Source organism: Prunus avium, chromosome 4 (assembly GCF_965620075.1).
Source record: "Prunus avium chromosome 4, drPruAviu1.hap1.1, whole genome shotgun sequence".
Classification (NCBI taxonomy): domain Eukaryota; kingdom Viridiplantae; phylum Streptophyta; class Magnoliopsida; order Rosales; family Rosaceae; genus Prunus; species Prunus avium.
The window spans coordinates 14,727,466-14,751,731 of record NC_142287.1 but is presented as its reverse complement, the minus strand read 5'-3'; the positions used below and the strand labels follow the sequence as shown (position 1 = coordinate 14,751,731).

The 24,266-nt window shown below is 48.6% G+C and overlaps 3 protein-coding genes across 3 annotated transcripts; 1 reads left to right on the top strand and 2 right to left on the bottom strand.

The window, feature by feature from the left end:
* The first annotated feature begins 6,233 nt into the window (after positions 1 to 6,233).
* On the top strand, positions 6,234 to 7,497 carry LOC148294868 (uncharacterized). Its single transcript, XM_088252025.1, has 2 exons — positions 6,234 to 6,776; positions 6,847 to 7,497. The coding sequence occupies exons 1-2, from the start codon at positions 6,312 to 6,314 to the stop codon at positions 7,495 to 7,497; spliced, it is 1,116 nt and encodes a 371-aa protein (XP_088108151.1). The 5' UTR covers positions 6,234 to 6,311.
* A 7,575-nt stretch (positions 7,498 to 15,072) lies between these two features.
* LOC148294867 (uncharacterized) lies at positions 15,073 to 15,963 on the bottom strand. The gene is made up of 2 exons (XM_088252281.1): positions 15,579 to 15,963; positions 15,073 to 15,371 (listed from the first exon to the last, which is right to left on the bottom strand). The coding sequence occupies exons 1-2, from the start codon at positions 15,961 to 15,963 to the stop codon at positions 15,073 to 15,075; spliced, it is 684 nt and encodes a 227-aa protein (XP_088108407.1).
* A 708-nt stretch (positions 15,964 to 16,671) lies between these two features.
* LOC110773621 (uncharacterized) lies at positions 16,672 to 17,469 on the bottom strand. Its single transcript, XM_021978150.2, has one exon. The coding sequence runs from the start codon at positions 17,467 to 17,469 to the stop codon at positions 16,672 to 16,674; it is 798 nt and encodes a 265-aa protein (XP_021833842.2).
* Positions 17,470 to 24,266: the final 6,797 nt, after the last annotated feature.

The window sequence follows — 24,266 nt, the reverse complement described above, 5'->3', positions numbered from 1 at the left end:
TATCGATTCGACTACCCACTAGCTCTGATCAACCTCACCATGCAAATTTTCAGCCTCTTTGTCTTCTCAAAAACTTCCCTATAAATACCAAGCTCCAACTACGTTTGAAGGGTTCAACACCAAACACAAGCCTCCCACGGAGCAGATTATATTTTCCTGTCATTTACTTCTTGTCATTTACCTTCTTGTAATGCCATTTCAATACTTTTACTTGCTTTCTTAGGAGTAGTGGCAGTTTGTAGGAAAATTCATTCATTAATATATCATACGACCCTTGATTTTCAAGGCGCCGGAGCACCATCTTTGTTACTCTTTCGTTCATCTCATATATCATACGATCGTTGCCACCCAGCGACGCGCCGGAGCACCACCTGAAAACCACCATCAGCACCGCCATTAACGGCCTTGTAGCTCAGGCCGTGAACCTAACAGCCGAGATCAGTTACTCTCTCGGCCACAATCGTTTGATTGGAAGTCGGACTCAAACAGGCGCATCACTCATCTATCCATCCAATCAACTCATCCTCAAATGCATGGTAAACCGTGCTGGCACGCCCGCATCCAACCACACCATACCAAATAAGGACGACCCGTGTTGACGCAGATCCACTCGGCCCGGATCACCAGGCCGTGAGATTCGCAAACGCCAATAGTTTTCTTGCAGGTTCTCATAAAACTTAATGGGTTCTTGATTTTCTAAATCTGTTGCTCGAGAGAGAATGGGTTGTTAATTAAGAATTCTTTTGGTTGAGCCCGAGAGGGGATATCGAATGAATTAGGAGAAACCAACTGTCAACATGGATAGTAATTAGGGTTAATTGGCTATAAGAATTAAGTGGAATTGGTTATGGTGAAATCGTATGTTCTAGTGTCTAATCAAATCTTGATTTTCTATCATTAATTAAATTGCTATTTTTCATAATTGTTTTAGTTTACTTAAATCAATCACTCTTCTTAATCAACTGTTCAAATAAACTTTTGAATTAATCATAATTGGGAACGACACTCTACTTACTTCTATATTACTTGTGCGGATTGTGCGCTTGCAATAATTTCACAACAGCGATAGCACATGGCAGCGTGATTCCTCTAGCCCCCATGTTCTTGGGGCATCTATATCACCTACTTCACCAGGTTCACTTTCTTGAAAAAGGGGCAATAGGGACTATGGTCGTGGAAACCCTCCTGAACTCCAGCTTTCTGCAAGTATTCCTATGGGAGCGCTTCAAAGGGATAAATGTGTCTCCACTACCTCATTCACAGGCTAGACTGCTTGTCGATTCCGGTGAGGGTTCTTATTTACCGGAAAGACTTCCTCTGGTTTGTAGGTGGTCCCAGTGAATGCAAAGGAAGGGCCAAAACTTCCTGGAGCTTTTGGATGGCGTTGAGAACTTCATTTTCCGTCCTTACTATGTCCTGCTGGAAGAATTTAAGCATGTACCCGTCTATGCTGATACTGATGGTCTAGTTGAGGCTCTCGTAATGAAAGCACAAGGTCATCATGTGAGAAAAGATGCCTTGTTGAGCATCGCTTGCCTCCCTCTACCCACACTAGGTGATGATCATTTGGAGGTCTCCATGCATTATTCGCCGCATCGAGTTAGACGGCAGTTTGGGCTTAATCAGGGTGTCCTTTTCAATCCCAGCCATAACGATCCGTACACATTGCATAGGGCCTTTTAGAGTGAGGGTAGCGTGCCGGAAGACGGCAGGCCTCTTGCTCTTGCGTTAGCTGGCAGGGAATGAGTTGGTGGCTTATCGAAGGCTTACCCGGCTTATTGGAATCACTGCTTTGCTTCATTCAGTTGGTTCCATGCCGCTCACTATGATATATCTCTCTTTGAGCGAGAAGCGAAACTTGCCTTTCACTTCCAAGAGTGGCGAAATTGTTGGTGACTTCTCCAAGTTGAAACAGAAGCTAGAAAAACCGAGCTCTCATGATGCCAAGAGGAGCGCTGTACGTGGAAAGCGAAAGCAGGAGGAGAGTTGCGATGCTGAGAAGAAGCAAGTTGTCAAAGGGCCAAAGAGGTTCATCCCTAAGGTGGCAGTGAGTGGTCCCCCTAGAGCCAAAGGGAATACTCCCTTGGAGCCCTCACTGCATCGGGAACCTGTGGCTTCTAGTAGCATTAAGCATGTTGGCGAGGAGCCGGGAGCTTTACCTTCTCACAGTGAGTACAAACAGCCGCCACATATTCGTAACTTATGCACCCGACTTTCTTTTGCAGGTTGCCCATACTGTTGAGAACATGGCAAATCGTTCACCAGAGGCTGGCCCTAGCCTTCCTGCTGCTATCATTGATACCACGCAAGATGCTGACAATGTATCTATTGCTTGCTTTCCATCTTCTATATTTCAATTTTACCTTCTCTCATGCCTTCTATCATTTCATCTTCTATTTTCCAACACTTCCGCCCTGCGGTGAGATTACTAATGGTGGTCGTCAAGTTGGTAATGCTTCTACGGAGAGCACTCCTATGGGGCATTTATCAGAGAGAGGCTTGTCCTGCCAGGATTGGGAGAATTCCTTCATTGCGTTCAAGGCCTTCTTTGATGGTGGCGTCAAGATTCTCCGATCCATCGACGAGCTCCTTCCACTTTGCCACAGGTTTGATGGCTATGCAACATTCCAGGGTGCTTTTGTGTATCCGGAAACGATTGAAGTTTTGAGAACATTCATGGATAAATATGGGGGCTTTATGGAGATTACGGGTATCACTTCTTCTTTCTTGAGGAGCGCTATTTTCCGGGCTCTTGGCTTAGTGCTTCACGGGATAGATACCATGCAACTCCTAGACATCACAGATCATAGGTTTCTTTGTTGGCGGGACGCAATCTGCAAGGCCATAACTCTGGGGTTTCATGTGGATTTTCTCCTTAACTTAGTAAGGAACCTAGCATGTGCCGTGTTTGGGGCGTGGGCCATCCATAGCATGGGATCGTCACTTGGCCCTGATGAGGTAAAAGTTGCAGCTCACACCTTGAACCTCAAGCAACGAGAATTGGAGGATCAGCGCCGAGAATTGCATGCCCTTCTTCTTGCCAAAGGTGTTTCTGTTGATAGTGCTGAATGTGTGGCGAAGGCAGCAGCCAGGTCGTCTCATAAGGCTTCCTCCGTTCTCTTTGGGCCTTCTTCATAATTTCAAGGTACGTAACTCTTCTGCTTTTCTTGCCTCTCAACTTCCTTCTCGTCCCCATTTCTTTTCCTTTATTGATGGGCTATTTCTTCTAGCACCATATTGTCTTGACACATACCCTTATTTTATCTTGTAGGTTGTTTTCTTTGGCTTGGAGGTCGATTGGCTTGGTGCATAGTTTCCGTCCCTTTTGAAACCATAGGATGTACTGATCTTTGGCATGTGTAACTTTCTGTAGTTTTTTTTTTTCAGATACTCTAAAGCTTATGTCGTCATGACTTTGTAATGTAGTACTGAACTGCTGGAACTTGTACTATGTTGGCGCTAAATCTTGAATAGATAGAGATGAGTGCAACTTACAAGTGGGATGGACGATCAAGAGATCGATTGGGTGTTGGATGCCGATTCTTCCTGTCCTTGGATGCTGATCCTGAATAGAAGATAAGCGAAGCTCGTGAGGTCTATGGAACCGGTGTGGAACCAGCCTAAGACCCTCCGATGCTCAAGTAAGATTGTTTTTAAGAGCTCTTGCTGTTGACCATATAGAAGTATAAAAGTCAAGCTGAAAAGTCTTACCCCTGTATTGTAGTGGGAGGGGCATACTTATAGAGGGCATTTAGTATGCTCTTAGCGCTCATTTTCGATGTGGGACTCGTGGGAGGGCCCTATGAGGTTGACACGAGTCCTTAGATATTTCAGGCGGGTGCTTCGAGGTTGATTCTGCAGAATCGGTAGGGGATACCGATTGTAGGCTGTGTTGGGCCCTGTAATGATCTTTTGCTGCTTTGAGACAATATCATCAGTAGCCTATGCCGATTGTCCGAGGCCTTGGGTGCTTGGGCGAGTTTATGAGATCCACGTGTCGTTGTACGAGTGGAGGGTCAGATATGGTACAAACAGTAGTCCCCCAAGTTGCCGATTGAGAAGCTTCTCGGTTGGGGACTTGAATGTGTATTCGGCATTCTGACCCGGACACAATGGTCCCATAATTGCCGATGGTGGTATGTAGTCCCCCAAGTGCCCAAGGGAGTGAGCTTGGATAGGAGACGGCATGATGTGCCGGTTGTTGCAAAGGGGCGAGTGAAAACTCATGAATATGCGGCTGCCGTTCGGCACGAGAGGTGAGTGAGAACTCATCAATGTGCGTCTGCCGTTCGGCACGAGAGGTGAGTGAGAACTCATCAATGTGCGCCTGCCGTTCGGCACGAGAGGTGAGTGAGAACTCATCAATGTGCGCCTGCCGTTCGGCACGAGAGGTGAGTGAGAACTCATCAATGTGCGCCTGCCGTTCGGCACGAGAGGTGAGTGAGAACTCATCAATGTGCGCCTGCCGTTCGGCACGAGAGGTGAGTGAGAACTCATCAATGTGCGCCTGCCGTTCGTTAGTGGAGTTGTGCTCGAAGGTGGCTAGATCTGCCACGTTCGGGAAGTTGAAGCGTCTCCGAGGATTGGAAGCGTTGCAACTGACGTTTGGTCTCTCCCATGCATGCGTGACACGTGTCGGCATGGCTGTGAAGAGCCGCGTCGTTTCGTATCCCGATGCGTCGCTTCGCTTCCCGATGCTAAATCGGCCTTATAAATGTGAGGAGAAGACGAGAGTACAAATACTTGGAAATTTTGAGAGCAAAGAGAGCTTGTGAGAGGCGATTTCCGGCAACCGTGCTGAGGCTGAGCAGGCGATTTCCGGCAAGTTTGAACAAGGCGGAGGCGATTTCCGACGAACTTGAGCCACCGTGCAAACAAGGTATGTTGCCGTGTTTTCGTATTCCCATGGATCAAAGTGTTGAATTGCAAGAATTTATGTTTGAACAATGTATGAACAAGCATGAACACGCATGAACACGTATGAACGTAGTGTTTTTAGGAGGTAGAATAGGATTTGGATTCTAGCACAGCCCTTAGTGTACGTTCGTGTGTTGTTTGTAGATGTCAGATACCGAATCCGAGCGTAGGCGTAGTCCGAGGGCATTCGAGGATGAGTCGTCCTCGGGGAGTTCTGCCGAAGAGAGTGGGAGTTCTGAATCTGTGAGCTCTTCGAGCTGTGAGATAGTGGAGGGGGCAGGAGGGCGTGCCGAGGCTGGGGGTACTTCAACGAGGGTGCCTGGGGGTGATGAGCCTTCGACCTCGGGTCGTGAGGCCGATGGGGGTGGTGTCTCTGTTGCCGTTCCCGGGGAAGGGGTGCTGAGGGTCGTCAGGGGTAGGCAACGGATCCCGATGGCGAAGCCCACGGAACCTGTGTTCGGAGTAGATGACTTAGAGCCGAACACACTGACCGAATTCGAGTTGGCGAAGATTCGGTCGGAGTACAACATTCCGGAATCGGTAGGGATGCGAATTCCGGAGCCCTTAGAGTCGCTAAGTGACAATGACAAGGGGGTGGTCTTCTTCACAGATGTGTTTAAGCATGGCCTTCGGCTGCCGTTAAAGCATTCGGTGCAGAAGATCCTGGCGGCGATCGGTTATGCGCCAGGGCAGTATAACCCAAATTTTTGGATTACGCTGCTCGGGACGATCACGGCGTTCAGCTTGGCCGGTGAGGGGGAGCCAAGCTACGAACAGTTCGCCCAGCTGTACAGTGTGACGAGGGCGAAGAGTGCCGATCATGGAGGGTGGGTTCAGTCCAACTGTCTCTCGGCAGGGCAGCGTGGGCACTTTGTGGTGGGGGTGCCGAGCTCTCAAAAGACGTGGCGCAAGCGTCGAGTGATTGTCTCCGGTGATTGGGAATCGGCACCCGGAGTTATCGTTGAGAGGAGGATTCCTACGTCCTTCCAGACAGTCGGTAGGGTAGAACCTGCCGTTCGGCAGGGTTAATAGTGTTGTGTGTTTTTTTTTTTTTTTTTTTTTTTTTTTTTTTGGGTACTGACCGTTGGTATTTTGGTTTCAGTGTCCTTGAAACGGCCGGCCGCACCGATCAGAGAGATTGAAGCAATCGAGAGGGTGAGAGCGAAGATTGCCGAAGAAGATCGGTTTTGTAAGGAGCTGCTCTACTTCCGGAATCTGTTCAAGGCAGGCCTGATCGGTAGGGCCGAACACGATCGGAGGGTGAAGGAGGAAGAGGAAGAAGAAAAAAGGCAAAGTAAGAGATGCCGTTCGGCAGGGTCGGTGTTTTTTTCTATGCTGCCGTTTCCTTTTTGACATCGTGCTTTTCCTGTTTTGCAGTGGCAGGAGGGAGGCCTATGAGCGAGGCGACGAGGAGGCGTCTGGAGGGGCAAGGGGCGCCAAAGACGAAGAAGGTTCAGTCCCCCGGGCCGAAGAAGAGAAAGACGGCAGGGCCAGCGGGAGGGACGTCGGCTGATGAGCAGACGGTGGCTGACCGCCGGAGGGAGAAGAGGGCGGCGGAGGCAGAGGTCGTTCGGGAGGCTCACCTCCAAATGACGGGCAAACGGCAGATCGAGGGTCCCATCGATGTGACGCCGTTGCCGAAACGGCCAAGGGGCCCGAACGAGGGGACATCGGTGTTGATCCCTGATGATGAGGTGGAGGGAGAGGAGGGACCGGTTAACATCGCGTGTCCTCGGAAGGCTGTGCCGTTCATCAACTGTATGATTGACGGTGCTCAGATGGAGCTGGCTGAGCTGGAGCAACTGTCAACGAAGACGTTGCGTGAACAAACCGGTCGGGCCTTCCGTCTCCAAGCAGCGGTAAGTGTAGGATTTGTAGCTTAAGGATACTTTGATTCGGCATGTATGAATGTGTCCGTTGGTGTGGCAGGCTAATATGGACATGTGGCTCTGCGCGAAGCGAGCTGTGAATGCTGCCGAACGGTACCAAAAGAGATTTGAAGAGGGCCGTTCGAAGATCGCTGATGCCGGAAAGATGCTGCAGGAGGCGGACCAGCGTGCCGAGGAGAATGCGGCGAAAATTGCTGAGCTGGCGTCGAAGCTGGCGGCGGCCGAGCTGGACGTGATGGCTGCCCATGAGGCGAAGGCAGCGGTAGAGGTGGCGATGGATGCGGCCGAGCGGTCGCATGCCAGGGAGCTAGTAGAGGAGAAGGCGAAGGCCGTTGCGGACTACCGATCGTCGGAGGAGTTTACACGTTTGGTGGATAGAGAGGTCATGGAGCAATGTGACGACTTTCTCTATCGAGTCAAACGGTATAATGCTGACAAGAAGCTGAACCTGAACTTCCTCCGGGATCCACCACCGCTGCCGGAAGGGGTGACCGAAGAGATGGTGGAGGCCTACAAGGGCGAGGATGCCGAGGCCGAGGAAACCGACGACACCGATTCAAGCAGTGGGGAGGAAGGTCATCCCGGGCCGAGGGCTGCCGTTACGTCTACTGCCGAGCCGTCGACTGATCCTGTGCCTGCGTCAGCTGATGTCGATGTTGTAGCGACCGAAGCCGATCCACCCACCTCGTAGACTTTTGTTTTTAACATTTTTGAGCGTGCCGAACGGCGTATTGTAAAGACAGATGGCCCTTCTGTGGCCCCTTATTTATCAATGTTCAGTTTGTTTCGGGTTAATGTGCCATGTCCCTTAATTCTGTATGTGCGCATGTCGTATGTAGAGTATGTTTGACATAATATTGCTGAATGGTAGTGCCGTATGTATAGAATAGGGAGTTCCAAATTAAACCGATTACAAAAGTTGATGACCGAAGGGGCGTTCACTTGTAGTAATATTTGAGATGTTCTATATTCCAAGGGTGGCCGAGGGTTTGACCATCGGTACCACGCAAACGGTAAGTGCCTGGGCGGCAGATGGTGACAACTTCGTAAGGACCTTCCCAAGATGGACCAAGGGTGCCGTCGTTGGAGTCCTTGGTGGCGAGGGAGATTTTGCGTAGTACCCAGTCCCCTACTTTAAACGATCGGCGTCTGACGCGCGAGTCGTAGTAGCGGGAAGTCCGTTGTTTGTAGGCGGCATTCCGAAGCTGAGCCTGGGAACGGTGTTCCTCAATGAGGTCCAGGTTGAGAGTGAGCTGGGCTTCGTTTTGCTCTGGCTCGTAAGATGCCGTTCGGCACGATGGTGCGTTGATCTCGACTGGAACAACGGCTTCGGAACCGAAGGCAAGGGAAAATGGCGTCTCGCCAGTCGACCGTCGATAGGAGGTATTAATGGCCCATAGCGCTTCCGGAAGGAGATCGGGCCAAGCTCCTTTAGCTGTCCCAAGCTTTTTCTTCAGCGTCTTCTTGATGATCTTGTTGATTGCTTCGACTTGGCCGTTCGACTGCGGATGTGCTGGGGAGGCGAAGAACAGGTTGATGCCAAATCGGTGGCATAGGTGCCGGAACTGAGAGGAGTCGAATTGTTTTCCGTTGTCGGTGATTATTGCGTTCGGGAGGCCGAATCGACAAATGATATTCTTCCATACGAAATGTTCAACCCTGGCTGCAGTGATTGTTGCCAAAGCTTCGGCTTCGGTCCACTTGGTAAAGTAGTCGACGGCGACGATGGCGAATTTGACCTGTCCCTTGCCCTGGGGCATAGGGCCGATGAGGTCTAAACCCCATTGGGCAAAGGGCCATGGGCTAACAATCGGAGAGAGTGGTTCGGCAGGCAGCTTTGGAACGGAGCCGAAACGCTGGCATTGATCGCACTTCTGGACCAGGGTGGTGGCATCGGCATGGAGAGTCGGCCAGTAGTACCCTTGCCGAATGGTCTTGAAAGCCAATGATCTAGCCCCAGAATGGTCCCCACAGGCCCCCTCGTGAATCTCTCGTAGGACGTAGTTTCCCTGCTGCGGGGTCATGCACCGAAGCAATGGTAAGGAGTGACCACGCCGATAGAGAATCTGATTCAGAAGGAGGTATCGTGCCGATCGGCGGCGGATAGTCGTTGCTTCAGGTTTGGGGCCAGGCAACGTGCCGTTGGCGAGGTAGGCGTGGATAGGATCCATCCAACTTGGATCCTGCCGAACGGCATGTACTTCGAGGTCGGTGGTACTGCGCCGAGTGAGGACCTCGATCGGCACACGGCGCCCTATGTTGTCGTCGATCGCTGATGCAAGGCGTGATAGAGCATCGGCGTGGCTGTTCTCGGATCTGGGGATCTGTTGAACTTGGTACGCAGTGAAGTGGTGCAGCAATCGGCGAGCGTGTGTCAAGTAGGCAACCATCGAAGTGTCCTTGGCTTCAAATTCAGTCAGTATCTGGTTCACGACAAGTTGTGAGTCGCTACAGATCCTGAGTTGCTGAGCGCCCATTTCTTTAGCGAGCCGAAGGCCGGGCAACAGAGCTTCATATTCGGCTTCGTTGTTGGAAGTCCGGAATTGGAATCGGATGGCATATTCGATGGTTGTCTGGTCAGGGGCCTTGAGTACCAAGCCGGCTCCGCTGCCCTGTCGGTTGGACGAACCGTCCACGTAGAGAGTCCAAAGTGGAATTGACGGATTAAAGATTCCTTCGGTCGGGTGGGCGACTGGTACCGTCGAAGATGAATCGGATGCGGCGTCCTTCGAAACTGGCCCCTCGGACGCGGTTAACTCGGAGATGAAATCGGCTACAGCCTGTCCCTTCTCGGCAGGACGAGGGTGGTAGCGGATGTCGAATTCGCCGAGCTCGATGGCCCATTTGACTAGCCGACCGGATGTCTCCGGTCTCTGGAGTATCTGGCGCAGAGGCTGATTGGTGAGGACGGTAACACTGTGAGCCTGAAAGTATGGCCGAAGCTTGCGTGCTGAAAGGACGAGAGCGTAGGCGAGTTTTTCGAGCTCGGGGTACCGAATCTCAGCGTCTTGCAAAGCATGGCTAATGTAGAAAATGGGGAGTTCGATGCCGTTCGGCTTGCGAATGAGCACAGAGCTAAGTGCCGTTGCCGAAACCGAGAGGTAGAGGATGAGTTCTTCGCCGGGGAGAGGAGTGGATAATAGGGGTGCTCTGCTCATGTAGGCCTTAAGATCTTGGAAGGCGCGATCGCATTCGGCAGTCCAGACAATCTGCCGTTTGCTTCCTTTGAGGGCTTTGAAGAATGGAGCGCACCGATCGGTAGCCTTGGAGATGAACCGGGCTAGAGCGGCGACACGCCCAGTCAGACTCTGAATGTCCTTTTGTGTCTTCGGGACCTGCATGTCGAGTAATGCCTTGATTTTTTCAGGGTTGGCCTCGATTCCTCGTTGGCTGATCATGAAGCCGAGAAATTTGCCCGAGGAAACGCCGAAGGCACACTTGCTCGGGTTGAGGCGCATGTTGTACTTTTTTAAGACGCCGAACATGAGCGAAAGGTTGTGGAGATGAGAATCGGCCGTTCTGCTCTTGACCAGCATGTCGTCCACATAGACTTCCATCGAGGTGCCAATGAGGTCGGAAAAAATTTTGTTGACCAATCGCTGGTATGTCGCCCCAGCGTTCTTCAGGCCGAACGGCATGACGTTGTAGCAGTAAAGTCCCTTGTCGGTGATGAATGCCGTGTGTTCGCGATCGGTAGGGCTCATGAATATTTGGTTGTAGCCTGAGTATGCATCCATGAAGCTGAGAAGTTCATGGCCTGCCGTGGCATCCACCATCTGATCGATCCGTGGCAGAGGAAAGCTGTCCTTTGGGCAAGCCCTGTTTAAATCGGTATAGTCTTGACACATTCTCCAGGCGCCGTTTGATTTTTTGACTAAAACCGAATTTGCCAGCCAAATTGGGTAGGTTACTTCCTGGATGAAGCCGATGGTCTTCAGTTTGTCTACTTCGAGCCTCATTGCCTCATACCGTTCGGCATCGTAGGCCCGCCGTTTCTGCCTGATGGGTTTGAAAGTGGAGCAGATGCTGAGCTTGTGGCTGATGACACTCGGGGCGATGCCGGGCATATCGTCGTATGACCAGGCGAAGACTTCTGCATTGGTTTGCAGGAAGGTGATAAAATCGGCCCTGAGTGCCGGACTCAAGGTTGTACCGATTCGAACTTGTCTGTCCGGTTGTGCTTCGGAGAGGGTGACTGGTTCTAAATCTTCGGCGGGTTGCGCTTGCGGGGTTACAGTCTCATCTCGGGGGTCATCTGGTTTGTCCGTCCCCCTGCCGTTCGGTACGCCCAAGCTGGTGGCGACCGAGTATGTTTCGCGAAGCGCAGCCCTTGCCGATTCCTTGGTTGCCGAAACGTAACACGTCCGTGCACTCAATTGGTCCCCTCGCACTTGGCCGACGCCAGCGTGTGTGGGGAACTTGAGGAGGAGCATGTGTGGTGACAGCATGGCCTTCATTTTTGTGAGCGCCGTCCTGCCGATGATAGCGTTGTATGCCGTTGGGCAGTCGACCACTAGAAAATGGGTGTAGAGGACCGTTCGTCTGGGGATGGTACCGACAGCGAACGGGAGCTGGACACTGCCGATTGGTTCAACCACGTCGCCAGAGAAGCTCAGGAGAGGGGTGATATCCTTGTTCAGATGCCGAGGGTCCACGCCGAGGGCGTTGAAAGCGTCGGCGAATAGCACGTTGACCGAACTGCCGGTGTCGATGAGGATTCGGCCTACGTCGAAATCCGATATATCAGCCCGTATGATCATAGGATCAGAGTGGGGGAAGATGATGCCTCGCTCTTCTTCTTCAGAAAAGGTGATAGGTTCCCAACCGTTGCGTTGAATTTTGTCATTGCGTCCTCCCGCCACGCTGAGGATTTGTGGATGCCGTACGGCACGAACGTAGTTTTTAACGGATCGGTTGCTGGCTTCGGCAATAGGCGCCCCTCCACTGATCATATTGATCTGCCGATTCAATGAGTTATCCGTTGCTGGCTTGGTGTTTAAATACTGATCCAGCTTTCCGTCATTGATGAGGCGTTCAACGATTTTGCGCAGCGCGATGCATGATTCCGTATCATGGCCGTTGTATTGGTGGTACCGGCAGAAGACACCGGTGTCTTTTTCGCTCTGGCGAGGGAGTTTCCGATTGTTCGGCTTCGGTATCATATCCCCTTCGGTCAGGAGAACTTGCTCATAAGTGGTGTTGAGCAAAGTGAAGATTTCGTCTGGCCGATTCCCCTTGTGGTTGCCCTTCTTGTTGTTGTCCTGCCGTTCCCGGAAGTTGTCCTTCCGCTTGTTTCGCTGAGTGGAAAAAGCAGGGACAGGGGGTGCCGTTCGGTAGGGGGCCTGGTTTGCCGATCGGTCGACCGGGAATCGGTCGTAGTTCTGCGTTGGAGGCTGATCGGTCAACGCCGTTTTGTTTATTGGGGTCGAAGCCGATCCCTTGGAGTTGAAATGCTCAGCCTTGGCGTGGATAGCCGCCTGTTTCATTAATTCGGAGTAGGTGGTCCAGTTGCTGCTGTGGACCAAATAACGAAACTGAGACGACCGAAGGCCGCTTTTGAAGGCACCGAAGGCCGCCCTGTCGTCAGTTTCCGGACATCTGGAGTACTCATGGCTGAACCTAGCCGCATATTCCCTCAACGGCTCATCGTCTTGCTGCCGAACGGTATATAGATCATCGGCGGAATATAGGCGATCGGTCTGAATCATAAAATGGTTGAGGAAGGTTTGCTTCAACTGATTGAAATTGTCGACCGTGTCTGGCTCCATCCGATAGAACCAATTCAGAGCGGCTCCGGTCAGGGTGGAGGGGAATAGCAAACATTGGCCTTCGTCCGTCAGTCCTTTGCAACCCAGAGCTGATTGGAAGGTATGAATGTGGGTAACGGGATCTTCGACCCCCGAATAAAACGATATGCGGAGTGCTTGGACCTCCTTCTCGTGTCTGAATGTCCGGATTCGATTGGTGAACGGCCCTGGCTGTACCGTTCCCCATGTTGGTGTCCGAGCCTGGTCTTGTTCCTTCTCGATGCGAGTCATCTTCTGTAGGAGGAGACGAATAGTCGGATCGGTAGATGGAAGATCGTCACCAAAGGGTTCGATCGCTCGGTTCCCTGTGCGTTGGTCAGTATTGTGACCTCGCCTTCCTTGGTCTGCCGTTCGGCTGGGGCTTCTCTCGTAATTTCCTTTTCGCCGATCGTTGTCTTGGTTTGATCGGTGGCTGTGGCGTCGTGCAGAGGGCCCTGCCGATGAGATTGTGGTTCCTGGGGATGTTGGAACATAATCTGATTCGTCCGTCTCTTCCAGGCCGATCGCGCCGTACCTCTGGCGTAAGGGGGATTTTGGTCCAAGTACCTCCAGGCGTGGATCGTCTAGCTTCGCCCGGACCTGGATGGGTGATGACTGCCGTTCCCTGCGCCGATCGTTGATCCTCTCGCGGCAATCAGAATAAACGCGATATTCGGGATGGCGTTCCTTCGGAGTGGGCACGAACAGTCTTCGGGAGACAGTTGGTCCGTTCGCGGCCTGCTGCTTCCCTCTATCCTGGAAAGTGGGCTTTCGTACGCTTTTAAACGATTTCTCCTGCCGAAGCTGTGTGGCTGGTTCCCGATCGTTCTGCAACTGGGCGGAGAGTGTTTGTTGTTGATGCAGTTGCCTCTGGGTGTCATCCAGTTTGGAGGCGAGAACATTGTTGTGCTCCTGCATTCTTGCCATATCCTGCTGTAGGGTCTCCATCCGAGCCTCCAGGGTGGTCGGTCGAGCAGGTGTCTGAAGCAAGGGAGTTGGATTCGGCTCGCCAACGAGGCCGAGGATGGGGCCATCGGTAGGGAGGGCCGAAGATGGATTCATTTTTTGGTCTCAGAGTTCTTTGTTTTGAGATATGGGTTGATCGATAAGCGATTCCCACAGACGGCGCCAATCTGTTGGCGCTAAATCTTGAATAGATAGAGATGAGTGCAACTTACAAGTGGGATGGACGATCAAGAGATCGATTGGGTGTTGGATGCCGATTCTTCCTGTCCTTGGATGCTGATCCTGAATAGAAGATAAGCGAAGCTCGTGAGGTCTATGGAACCGGTGTGGAACCAGCCTAAGACCCTCCGATGCTCAAGTAAGATTGTTTTTAAGAGCTCTTGCTGTTGACCATATAGAAGTATAAAAGTCAAGCTGAAAAGTCTTACCCCTGTATTGTAGTGGGAGGGGCATACTTATAGAGGGCATTTAGTATGCTCTTAGCGCTCATTTTCGATGTGGGACTCGTGGGAGGGCCCTATGAGGTTGACACGAGTCCTTAGATATTTCAGGCGGGTGCTTCGAGGTTGATTCTGCAGAATCGGTAGGGGATACCGATTGTAGGCTGTGTTGGGCCCTGTAATGATCTTTTGCTGCTTTGAGACAATATCATCAGTAGCCTATGCCGATTGTCCGAGGCCTTGGGTGCTTGGGCGAGTTTATGAGATCCACGTGTCGTTGTACGAGTGGAGGGTCAGATATGGTACAAACATACTAATTTCTGGAATGCTTGCGGCGTGTTGTAATCTTGCATGTCTTATATATATTGCTTGGTTGGCAAAATTCGTTCTTGTGAACTGCTTGAAATTTTCTGACAGGTTGGGTAGCCTTAAAACAAGGCACATGCTGCCAAAATCTTGGCAGGATCCTTAAGCAAAATCCTTAATGTATCACTCTTTTAACAATTTTTTTTGTAAGGCTTGTCTAATTACCTGGCCCAAAATGTACCCTCTCGTCATGCCTTAGAGGGGTCAGACCAATATGTGCATGATTTTCACAAAGGTCCTTGTGAAATTCCTGGATATCGTGAGGTTCTTTGAGCATCCTGATTGCTTGTCAATGAGAGTCAATGGTTTCGTTGTTCCAGCACCTTAAGATACACACTTTATTGCACGTTTCTTTGTAATAGCTTGGCTTTGCATAGCCCACGTTATTTTGCTTAGGCATGATTCTTGTTAACAATTCGAGATCCCATCTAAGTGACTTTGCTTGGCATGCTTACTGCTAAGTGGCGGTTATTTTTTTCTTTTTGTTTAGCGCAAAGGAAGTTTGAAATATAGCAAGGAAAAGAAAAAAAAACTCCAGGGACCAATTTTTTTCAAAATACTCCTTCATTTTCATTGCAAAGCCCATGCTACCATGACGGTGCATCATACAAAAGTTTTTCTAAAAAATATAAGGTAAGATAATAGAAGGAGTTCATATCAAAAACGGAAAGAAATGCAATAACAAAAAGTGCATGACAAAAGGTTAACTTAGCAGTAGTAGAGCTTGAGCCACTTCCCGTTGATGGGATCTGTTAGCGTGCCTTCCTTGACAGAGACCAAGCGATAGTAGCCACTGCTGTAAACTTCTTTGACTGCGAACAGTCCCTCCCATTGCGGGGCAAACTTGGAAGGTCCCAACACTTGCCTCATCACGTGCTCAACAGCTTTTAGCACGAGATCTCCATGCTTGAAGGCTTGAGGCTTGACTGTCTTGTTATAAGCTTGGGCAACAGTTTTGTGGTAAAGTGTTGTCCTCCTTTCAGCTTCTACTCTTTTTTCGTCCAAGGCTTCGAGGTCCAACAAGCGACAGTCCGAGCATGACCTCACATCTCATTCAAGGTCGTTAACAACTGATACTCTAGTCGTGGGGATGGTGATTTCGACAAGTGAGATGGCATCAGACCCGTACACAAGTGAATAAAGTGAGAAGCCTATGGCACTTCTTGTAGAGGTGCGATAAGCTCATAGGGCATCTGGCAGATGAACACTCCAACCCCCTTCGTACTCATATACCATTTTGCTCAGAATTCTTAGTAAAGTCTTGTTAGTGGCCTCCGCTTGACCATTTCCCTGCGGGTAATAAGGCGTGGAGCGACAATGCTTGATACCATAGCCACTAAGTGTCGAGCTTACTTGCTTGTTAACAAAAGGTGTGCCAATGTCAATGACGATTTTGTATGGGATTCCAAACCTGCACACGATGTATTCACGAATGAAATTTGAGATAGCAGCCCCCGTGGCCTTCCAAAGAGGAACTGCTTCGACCCATTTTGTGAAATACTCAATGGCTGTAAGGATCCAGAGGTAGCTGTCATAAGGTGAATGGATAGTCCCAATTAAGTCTAGCCCCCAAGTATGAAAAGGCCAAGGAGTACACATGTCCTACAACAGCGTAGGAGGCTTGTGGCTTAGATTGGCATGGATTTGGCATGTGTGGCACTTCTTCACAAAGTTATGTGCTTCATTCTTCATGGTAGGCCAGTAGTACCCAAAACTCAGTAGCTGCCGGTGAAGCCTCTTCATCCCCTTGTGCTCACCACATTCTCCAACATGTATTTCCTACATGACTTGATGTGCCTCTTATTTTCCCCAAGCATTTTAATGGCTCACCATTGAACCTTTTACGATAGAGGGTCGATCCATCTATGAAGTACCTTTTTACTGTCTTTTTAAGCTTGCAAGCATGTTTGGAGTTGGTTGGCAGAGTTCCCTCAATGAAGAATGTCAAGTATGGAGCCCTCTAATCTTCCGCAAATGAGATAGTGAAAGATTCTTCGGTGGAGGGTATCGTTGAACACCTAGGGCAATTGGCTTGAACTTCGGCTGCTTCTTTCTTCATTTTCGGCCAATGATAACCTTTGCGTTGCAGGCACCAATACAAGCTAATTACTGGCTCCAAATTGCAAGTGGCCTCATGTACCTCTTAGAGCCTCCTCTGTGCTTCTGTCATCCCTATGCAACAGGCCAAAATACCTCCCGGGAGACGTCAGTAAAGCTCCCCAAAGATGATTGCATAGTCTTTCAAGTCTTTGATGTCGCTTCCCTTGCCTAACTTTTCCTTCACTAATTTCCTCCAGTCACTTTCTTCTAGGGCTCCTCCTGAGCCATTGCTTTGACTGCTGGCATGTCCTTTTTTATCACAGTAATGTTGGGTTGTTCTTCGACAAATGAGAGCTTTGATCCCAACGTAGCCAAAGCATCAGCATATCTATTGGTGACCCCTAGAATGTGTTCCAGCAAGACTTGTCTGAAAGAATTGACAAGTCTTTTAGCAGTTGTACGGTATAATGCCAACGTCGCCTCTTTCATAGCAAAGCTCCCTTGCAATTGACTTAGCACTAAGTTTGAATCACCAATGATTTTAATCTTTTTGATGCTCATCTCCTTTGCCATAAACAATCCCATTATGAAAGCTTCGTACTCCGCCACATTATTCGTGCATGGGAAATTCAGCTTGAACCAGAGGGCCGTGGCTTGCCCCTCGAGGTTAATAAGTACTACACTTGCTCCTCCACCGTTTGATGTAGAAGAACCATCAAGGTAGAGGGTCCATGGTTCTTCCTCTGTAACGACAGCCACCATTTTCGGCAGCTCTCCCATAACTTCCTTGGAGAGAGTGGACTCTTTTGCTTCAGGAAATAAAGCCAACATGTCAATAACGACTTGTCCCTTGATAGCTCTTGGAGTTGTGCATGTGATATCAAACTCGAATAGCTGTAGCAGCCAACATGAAAGGCGTCTTGACAACACCGGTCTCGTGAGCAAGTATCTTACGGGGTCGGATTTCACTATGAGTTGCAGCTTGTGAGAAAGGAAGTAATGTCGTAGTCGTTGTGCGGCATAGACAAGGGCGAGGCATAAGAGCTCAGTCTTTGGATATCTCATTTAAGCTCCCCTTAACTGTCTACTCACATAATAAATAAAGCTTTCCTCCCCATCATGGTTATCTTGGGCAAGCAAAGTCCCAACCACAGCATTTGTTGCAGCCAAATAAAGCTTGAGTGGAAGTCCCGTAATGGGTGCCCTCATGGTGTGCAGCTTGGTGATCAATTGTTGTACTTGCTGATAGGCTTCTTGGCACTCCTTACTCCATTCATATGGCTTGCCCTATTTGAGTAAATGAGTAAAAACACTCATTGTGGCAGCAAGGCCTAGGATGAAGCGCCAAATGTACAATAATCTTCCCATGAAGCTTTTCAATTCCTTTGGATTTCTAGGCGGTGCAAGAGAGTTTATGGCTCTGGACTTTTCGAGATCCACATCTATGCAACGTTGGTGTACTTGGAACCCCAAGAATTTGCCGGATGAAACTCCAAACGCGCACTTTTTTGGGTTCATCTTCAACCCGTACAACCAACACCTTTCCAGCACCTTCCTTAGAACTTCTTGATGGCCTTCCCTAGTTTTTGATTTTACCACAAGATCATCCACATAGTCTTCCACCTCCTTTCTCATCATGTTGTGGAACACAGCTGTCATAGCCCTTTGGTAGGTAGCTCCGACATTTTTAAGACCAAAGGGCATGACCGTGTAGTAGAAATTTTCGTATGGTGTTCGGAAGGCTATTTTCTGGGCATCTTTGGGAGACATCTTTATTTGATTGTAGCCACTAAACCCATCCATGAATGACAGTAAACCTTGCCCCGAGGTCGAGTCGATCATAATATCCATGTTAGGCAGTGGGAATTCATCCTTTGGGCAAGCTATGTTGAGATCTCGATAGTCCGTGGATATCCTAATCATGCCAATCTTCTTTTTTATTGGGGCTATATTTGCTAGCCAGGTTGGGTGCTTGATCGGTTTGATGAATCCAGCAGCTAAAAGCTTTTCAATTTCCACTTTGATTTGCATTTCAAATTCAGGATGGAAGTTCCTTCTTGGTTGCACAACAAGTTTTGTACCAAGCTCAATATTCAAAGTGTGACTTACTAAGTTTGGATCCAAATCGGGCATTTCCTCATAACTCCAAGCGAACACATCTCGAAATTCCTTTAACAAGGTAGCCAAAGCCTCCTTCTCTTCGCTTGCCAAGTGAACGATGATGGAGATGGGTCTTTGGACAGAGGGATCCTTACTTAAATTGACCGTTTCCAGCTGCTCAGCTACTACCGTTGACACCGTCATAGGCTCCTGGAAATCACAAGGCATGGGTGTTTTGTCGTCTGAACCTTCGTGGTTGTCTGCTTGCATCACTTCTCCTTCGTACTCAGGGCTTTCTTGTAGAACACGGCTGAGCCCCCAAACCCGTCATAAGCGTTACCTCGTGTGTCCGTCAGGCAGCGTAGCCTTCGAGCATTAAGGCTAAGTGTAAGCATGGTTGTTGACTTCCGAGTGTCTCTTCCTTTCTTGATCGACAATTGTTATGAGTTCCTCATTGCTAAGATCACGAATTTCAGTCCAGGAAGGTAGATTGGTTCCAAAATCCTTGGATGGTTTGCTTCCAGCACCTGTGCATTTGGTGTAGAATTCCCCCTCCAAATAGTGGGCTTTGGTTGAACGGCGCTTGATTTCCTGGTATGCGAAGTGGTCTCAGCCCAATCCTTCCCTTCACACATTGGTGGTAGGTAGAGACCACAAGCTTGTGCTTGTTCAGCCATGGCCTCCTTAGTAAAGCATGGTAAGCTACATCCACATCTACCACATAGAACTTAGTAAGTGACCAGATTGGCCCCACCTTCAAGTTTATCTGCATGTGGCCAACTGTAACCTCACTCTTATTCCTGAAATCGCTGATGCTTGTTTGAGACTGCACTATTTTAGATAGCGGAATACCAGTTGCCGTAAGCACAGACAAAGGTAATATGTTGACAGAAGAGCCTGTGTCTACCAAAGCTCTTCTTTTAAACACATCATTGATCTGTCCGTCCAAGTAAAGTGGCCTCATGTGGTTCGAATACGAGACTTCCATATCTTCGTCGGTGAAGACAATAGCATTATCATTTTCCAAGAACGACCTTTGTGGTTGAGCAGTGAAACAATGAGGGTTAGACTCTGCAGAGATGTTCATAAGGGCTACAACAGCTGTTACCCTTGCTTATGGACCAAAGCCAAGTTGATCAAAGAGTGACTTGAACTTTGGATTCCTCTAGAGGACTTGTGAGGTGGTAGGCCCCTGCTTCAGACCTAGGTAACGCTCCACCACACTCGTCTCAGCCTCTGTGAGATTATGAAACATTACAACAGTTGTTTCCTGTTGTCCCGATGAAGTCCCCAAGTAGCGTTCTTCGGACATGTCCAACGTGAACACTTCGTTGCCTAAACCATCATCCCATCCATCGGCAAGTGGTTATGGGGTGTTATAACTTGAAGGTTTTGAATATTTACACTACTATGCCTTCTCCATGTTTCCGTAAGGTTCCCAAATGGCTTCCGGCGGCTTTGGGTCATTCTTCCATGGGTAGCATAATTCATCATCATCAAGCAAGTCATCAAAGCATGTGATGACAGTAGCCATCTCATTTCCCCTTCATTTTGGCAAAGGGTCTTCATCAATGGTTTGTTTCCTAGAGGAAAGCTCAAGAATTCCCTCATGTATCTTGGCATGTAAGATCCTCCTTAGAGTTTGGCAAGCAGTGGTTGGATGCCCCACAAACTGATGGTAACGGCAGTACCTAGGTTCACTCTTTTCCTCTCTTGTGGGGACTTTGTAAGGCCTTAGGGGTTTGATTGTGCCGTCAGCAAACATGGTGTCGAGGATAGCATGGAATTCTTCGTATTTGCACGGCAGTGGTGGATATGTTTCCCTATCCTTTCATTTGCGTGAGTTGTAGTCACCGGATGGCTTGTCATCCACAGCCAACGTTTGGTGTGCCTCCTTCTCGCTCCTTCAAGTTCTCTGTCCTATTGGTTTGACAGACATGCTTGTCTTCCTTACTGCTTCCACCAGCCGAGAAAATTCGTTGATACCAATATTTTCCAGATAAACTCTATAATATGCCACGATATTACTTATACAGATTTCGACAAGCGCTTCTTCATCCTTCTCATTGTAACAGTCTAGAGCCAGGTCCCGAAATCAGCGCACGAAGTCCACGGGGTCTTCCCCGTGCTTTTGGCAGGTGTTGTTGAGTTGAGTCGTAGTGAATCTTTCCTCATGCTTGAAGTATTTCTTACAGAACCTGCCTACCAAATCTTCCCAAGAGTGAATGGAACCTGATGCCAATGTTGTGTACCACGTATAAGCACGGTCGGTAAGGCTTTTCGAAAACTCCGGGAGACGGAGATTATGATCACCAACATGTGGTCCCAAGGCGTCAATGAAGCCGTTGACATGCTCCTTCGGGCTTCCTTTCCTTCCATCGAAAAAAACAAAGCTTGGTGCCTCATAGCCTTTAGGATACAGTTGTTGGAGTAGGCTTGATGGATACAGTGGCTGAGGAACATACTTCCAATCCTCCTGGCTTCAATTTAGTTCCTTCTCCAGCATGGCAATGACATCTTCTTGAGTGACAAAAGATGACTCATTTTGTTCAAAACCTTTTTCGACAGTAGCAGACTCCTCTTGGGGGGGTCTTTCATTTTCTTCGCTTAGCTTGGAGACTGAGCTTTTTAGCTCTTTGATTGTGTCCACAAGCTCTAGGTCTCCCCCATAGCATGGATGGCTGCAACGAGGTCTATGAGGGTGAAAGATCCCTCACTTGCATGCTCCTCCTCTCTAAGGAAGGTATTTTGCCTTGTTTCCGAGTCACCATGGTTCGGCCTGTCTTGGGAAGCCATGGTATTGCTTCTGGTCTTCTTCCTTAGAGGCATTGGTGAAGATAATGGCCTAATCCCCAGCAAAGTCACCAATTTATGCAGGGGCTTTTTCATTCCAGCAACTACAAATGGGCTTGAGCTGCTGTAAAGAGCAAATAGGTGGACTTGCCCCTGTGTCTGAGTTTAAGAATCAGATGCCAAGAGTGCTTCGAAAGGGTTGTGGAGCCTTAGGAAACACCTTGGTCCCCTTCACCAACAAAACCAGCAGTTGCTTACAAATAAATATATGGATTCGCTTGAGAAGCTTGTGGCATGGAAGCTAAGCATTCATGAGTTTAGCATCAAAGAGAGAGAGGACTTGGATTTCCTATGAGAAACAGTCAAAGTAAGGGGAGAAGGAATTTCGAGAGAATTTGTTGAGGGGAGAGAGGAAGAGAGGAAGAAATGAGGGAGGAGAAGTAGGTGGTGGTTTGAGCAATTTTCCGACAGCTTGACGAAAGCTTCGTCAGGCTTTGGAATGGCTTGCCAGAAGAGAAAATGGAAAGAGATGGAGGAATAGGGCTCGAAATTGAAGGGTTCCAGGGATGAGAGGTGATGCTTGCTCTCTCTGGATGTGGTTGTGTTGATAGGTAGGAAATGCCCCTTTTTATAGGCGTTGGAAGCTTCTTCTTCCCAAGAAACCCTAGTTGGTTCTTCCCAAATCTGCCAAGTCTCCTCCTCCATTCCTCTTCTCTCCCTTTGATTCATCCCTATTTTGCGAAATCTCTCTAATCCAAACACATAGAGACAAGATTTGTGGGAGCACTAGAGCCTTCCCGCAGCTGTTCCAGTGGCAATCTCCTATCTTTGGCTACCATCTCTCCTTCTTTCCTCCCTTATTTCATGGTAAAAGCTGGTAGGAGAAATAAATGGGTAATAGCGTTGGTTTGAAGGGTGCTTTTCTCCTAGCAACCTGCGCATGCAAATATCCTATGGTTTTTCGAATGTCTGTCTTGGGTTTGTTTTTGGCCATGTACTGGAGGCTCCCAACATCCTACACATGCAAGTATCCCTTGATTTTTCTGTCGTGGTAAAGTCTCTAGCCATGTGTTGGAGACTTTCATATATTTTCTAAGGCCCCGTTTGGGATTGCCTTTTTTCGCCGAAAACCTGCTTCACTTTAAAGTTAAGCAGTTTAAGGTGTTTGGTAGAAATAAAATATTCCGATTATTTCAAAAGCAATGGCCTTTTGACAGCAGCTTTTAAAAGCAGGCTTTGGGTTGCTTTTCAAAGCTGCTTTCAAAAGAAGCAAAGATGAACTTTTAATGAATTTTTTCCCAAAATAGCATCATTCATTTTAAGAAATGACACCACCTCCACTTCCACATCCAACTCCACCACTTGCACCACCACATTCACTACCTCCACAACCACCGCCATCACCACCACCACCACATCCTCCTCCTCCTCACCCTCCGTCGCTACCACCACAACCACCATCTCCTCCACCATCCCCATCACCACCTCCTCCACCACCACCACCACCATCACCTCCAAAACCTCCACATCCACCACCACCACCACCACCACCAACACCACCACCTCCACCGCCGCCATCCCCGCCACCACCACTACCACAACCACCAACTCCACCTTCATCACCACCACCACCTCCACTTCATCACCACCACTACCACCAAATGATTAGTATATAACACTTTCAACATCATGTCTATTTTAGTCATTATTCACAGTTACAACAATTTTATATTAAAATTTACCAAACAATTTTGACACTGCTTTTTGTACTAACAATACTTTAAAAATATTGTTTACCAAACATGGAGTTGCTTTACTTTACAGTTAATTATTTTCAAAACACAGCATAAGCAACTTTTTTTAAAAGTGACAGCAATCCCAAACTTGGCCTAAGTCACTTGGGCCATTCCGTAAGGTAATGGGCTAGTTTACTAAAGGGATGAGCCAACCTTCTATAGTGATGGACTATTTTTTTTACTAAGGTGATGGGCCAATTTTCTAAGGTAATGGGCTACATTTTTCTCTCTCTTCGTGCTTACCCACATATTTGGGCTCAAAAAATGGGCTTGAGTTTTGGGGCTCCCAAGTAGCCCAAAACTTCCACTTCTTGGCCTAATCAATGGGCCCTATGAATGCTCGTAACCGTCCATGCCACAACCCACTCAGCAAGCTCCGGGCATTTGCGTAGCTTGGGCCCACTTAAGCTTGTAGCTTGGCTAGGCGCAAAATAATGGTTTTTTGCTTGGCATTGCATGTTGATTGGCGTGTTCATGCTCGAATCTTATCACTTTTGTAAAGGGCTATAACACTTGACGGGATAATTAGCATGGGTTCATAGCGCCAGTGCATTTTATAGGCTCGTTTTAACTCTTAGCGTGACGGATTACATATTTATTTGGCATGGCACGTGGATCATTACTCGTGCAAGAGTGTACGACAAACTTTCACGTGCCCAAACCGGTTTTCTTCTCAGTAAGGTGTCGCACTGGGACGGAAATTTATTTTGATCCAACCCTGGATTTTTTGGGCCTCAACAACATCAAACTTCGAAAAAAAATTTGGAAATATCTTATGCAGATAACGAAAAGAAGTGTGTCCAACATGACGATGCCATAACCATATTTCATATTCTTTATTCTTCTCCCCGTGAAAACCTTCCACAAACAAAGCTTGAGTCAATCGAGTGGAGCTTTCTGACGTCAAGTCCAAGTAGTAGAGCTTCCCCTACCTAACACCATAACAAATCGTCTTGCAAGTCTGGATGTCCTTGAACACACAAAAATGCCAGAAAATCACAATACAATTTAAGGCCACAGTTAGTTGAGTAACAAAGAAAAGGTTATAGTCCAGGGACGGAACAACAAGTATAGTGTCTGAAGAAAGGTTATCAATAAGGGATATGGTGTCTTCCCCAATAACAAGGGCGGCATTACCATCGATAGTAGATACCACGACTTGTGGGGAAGACT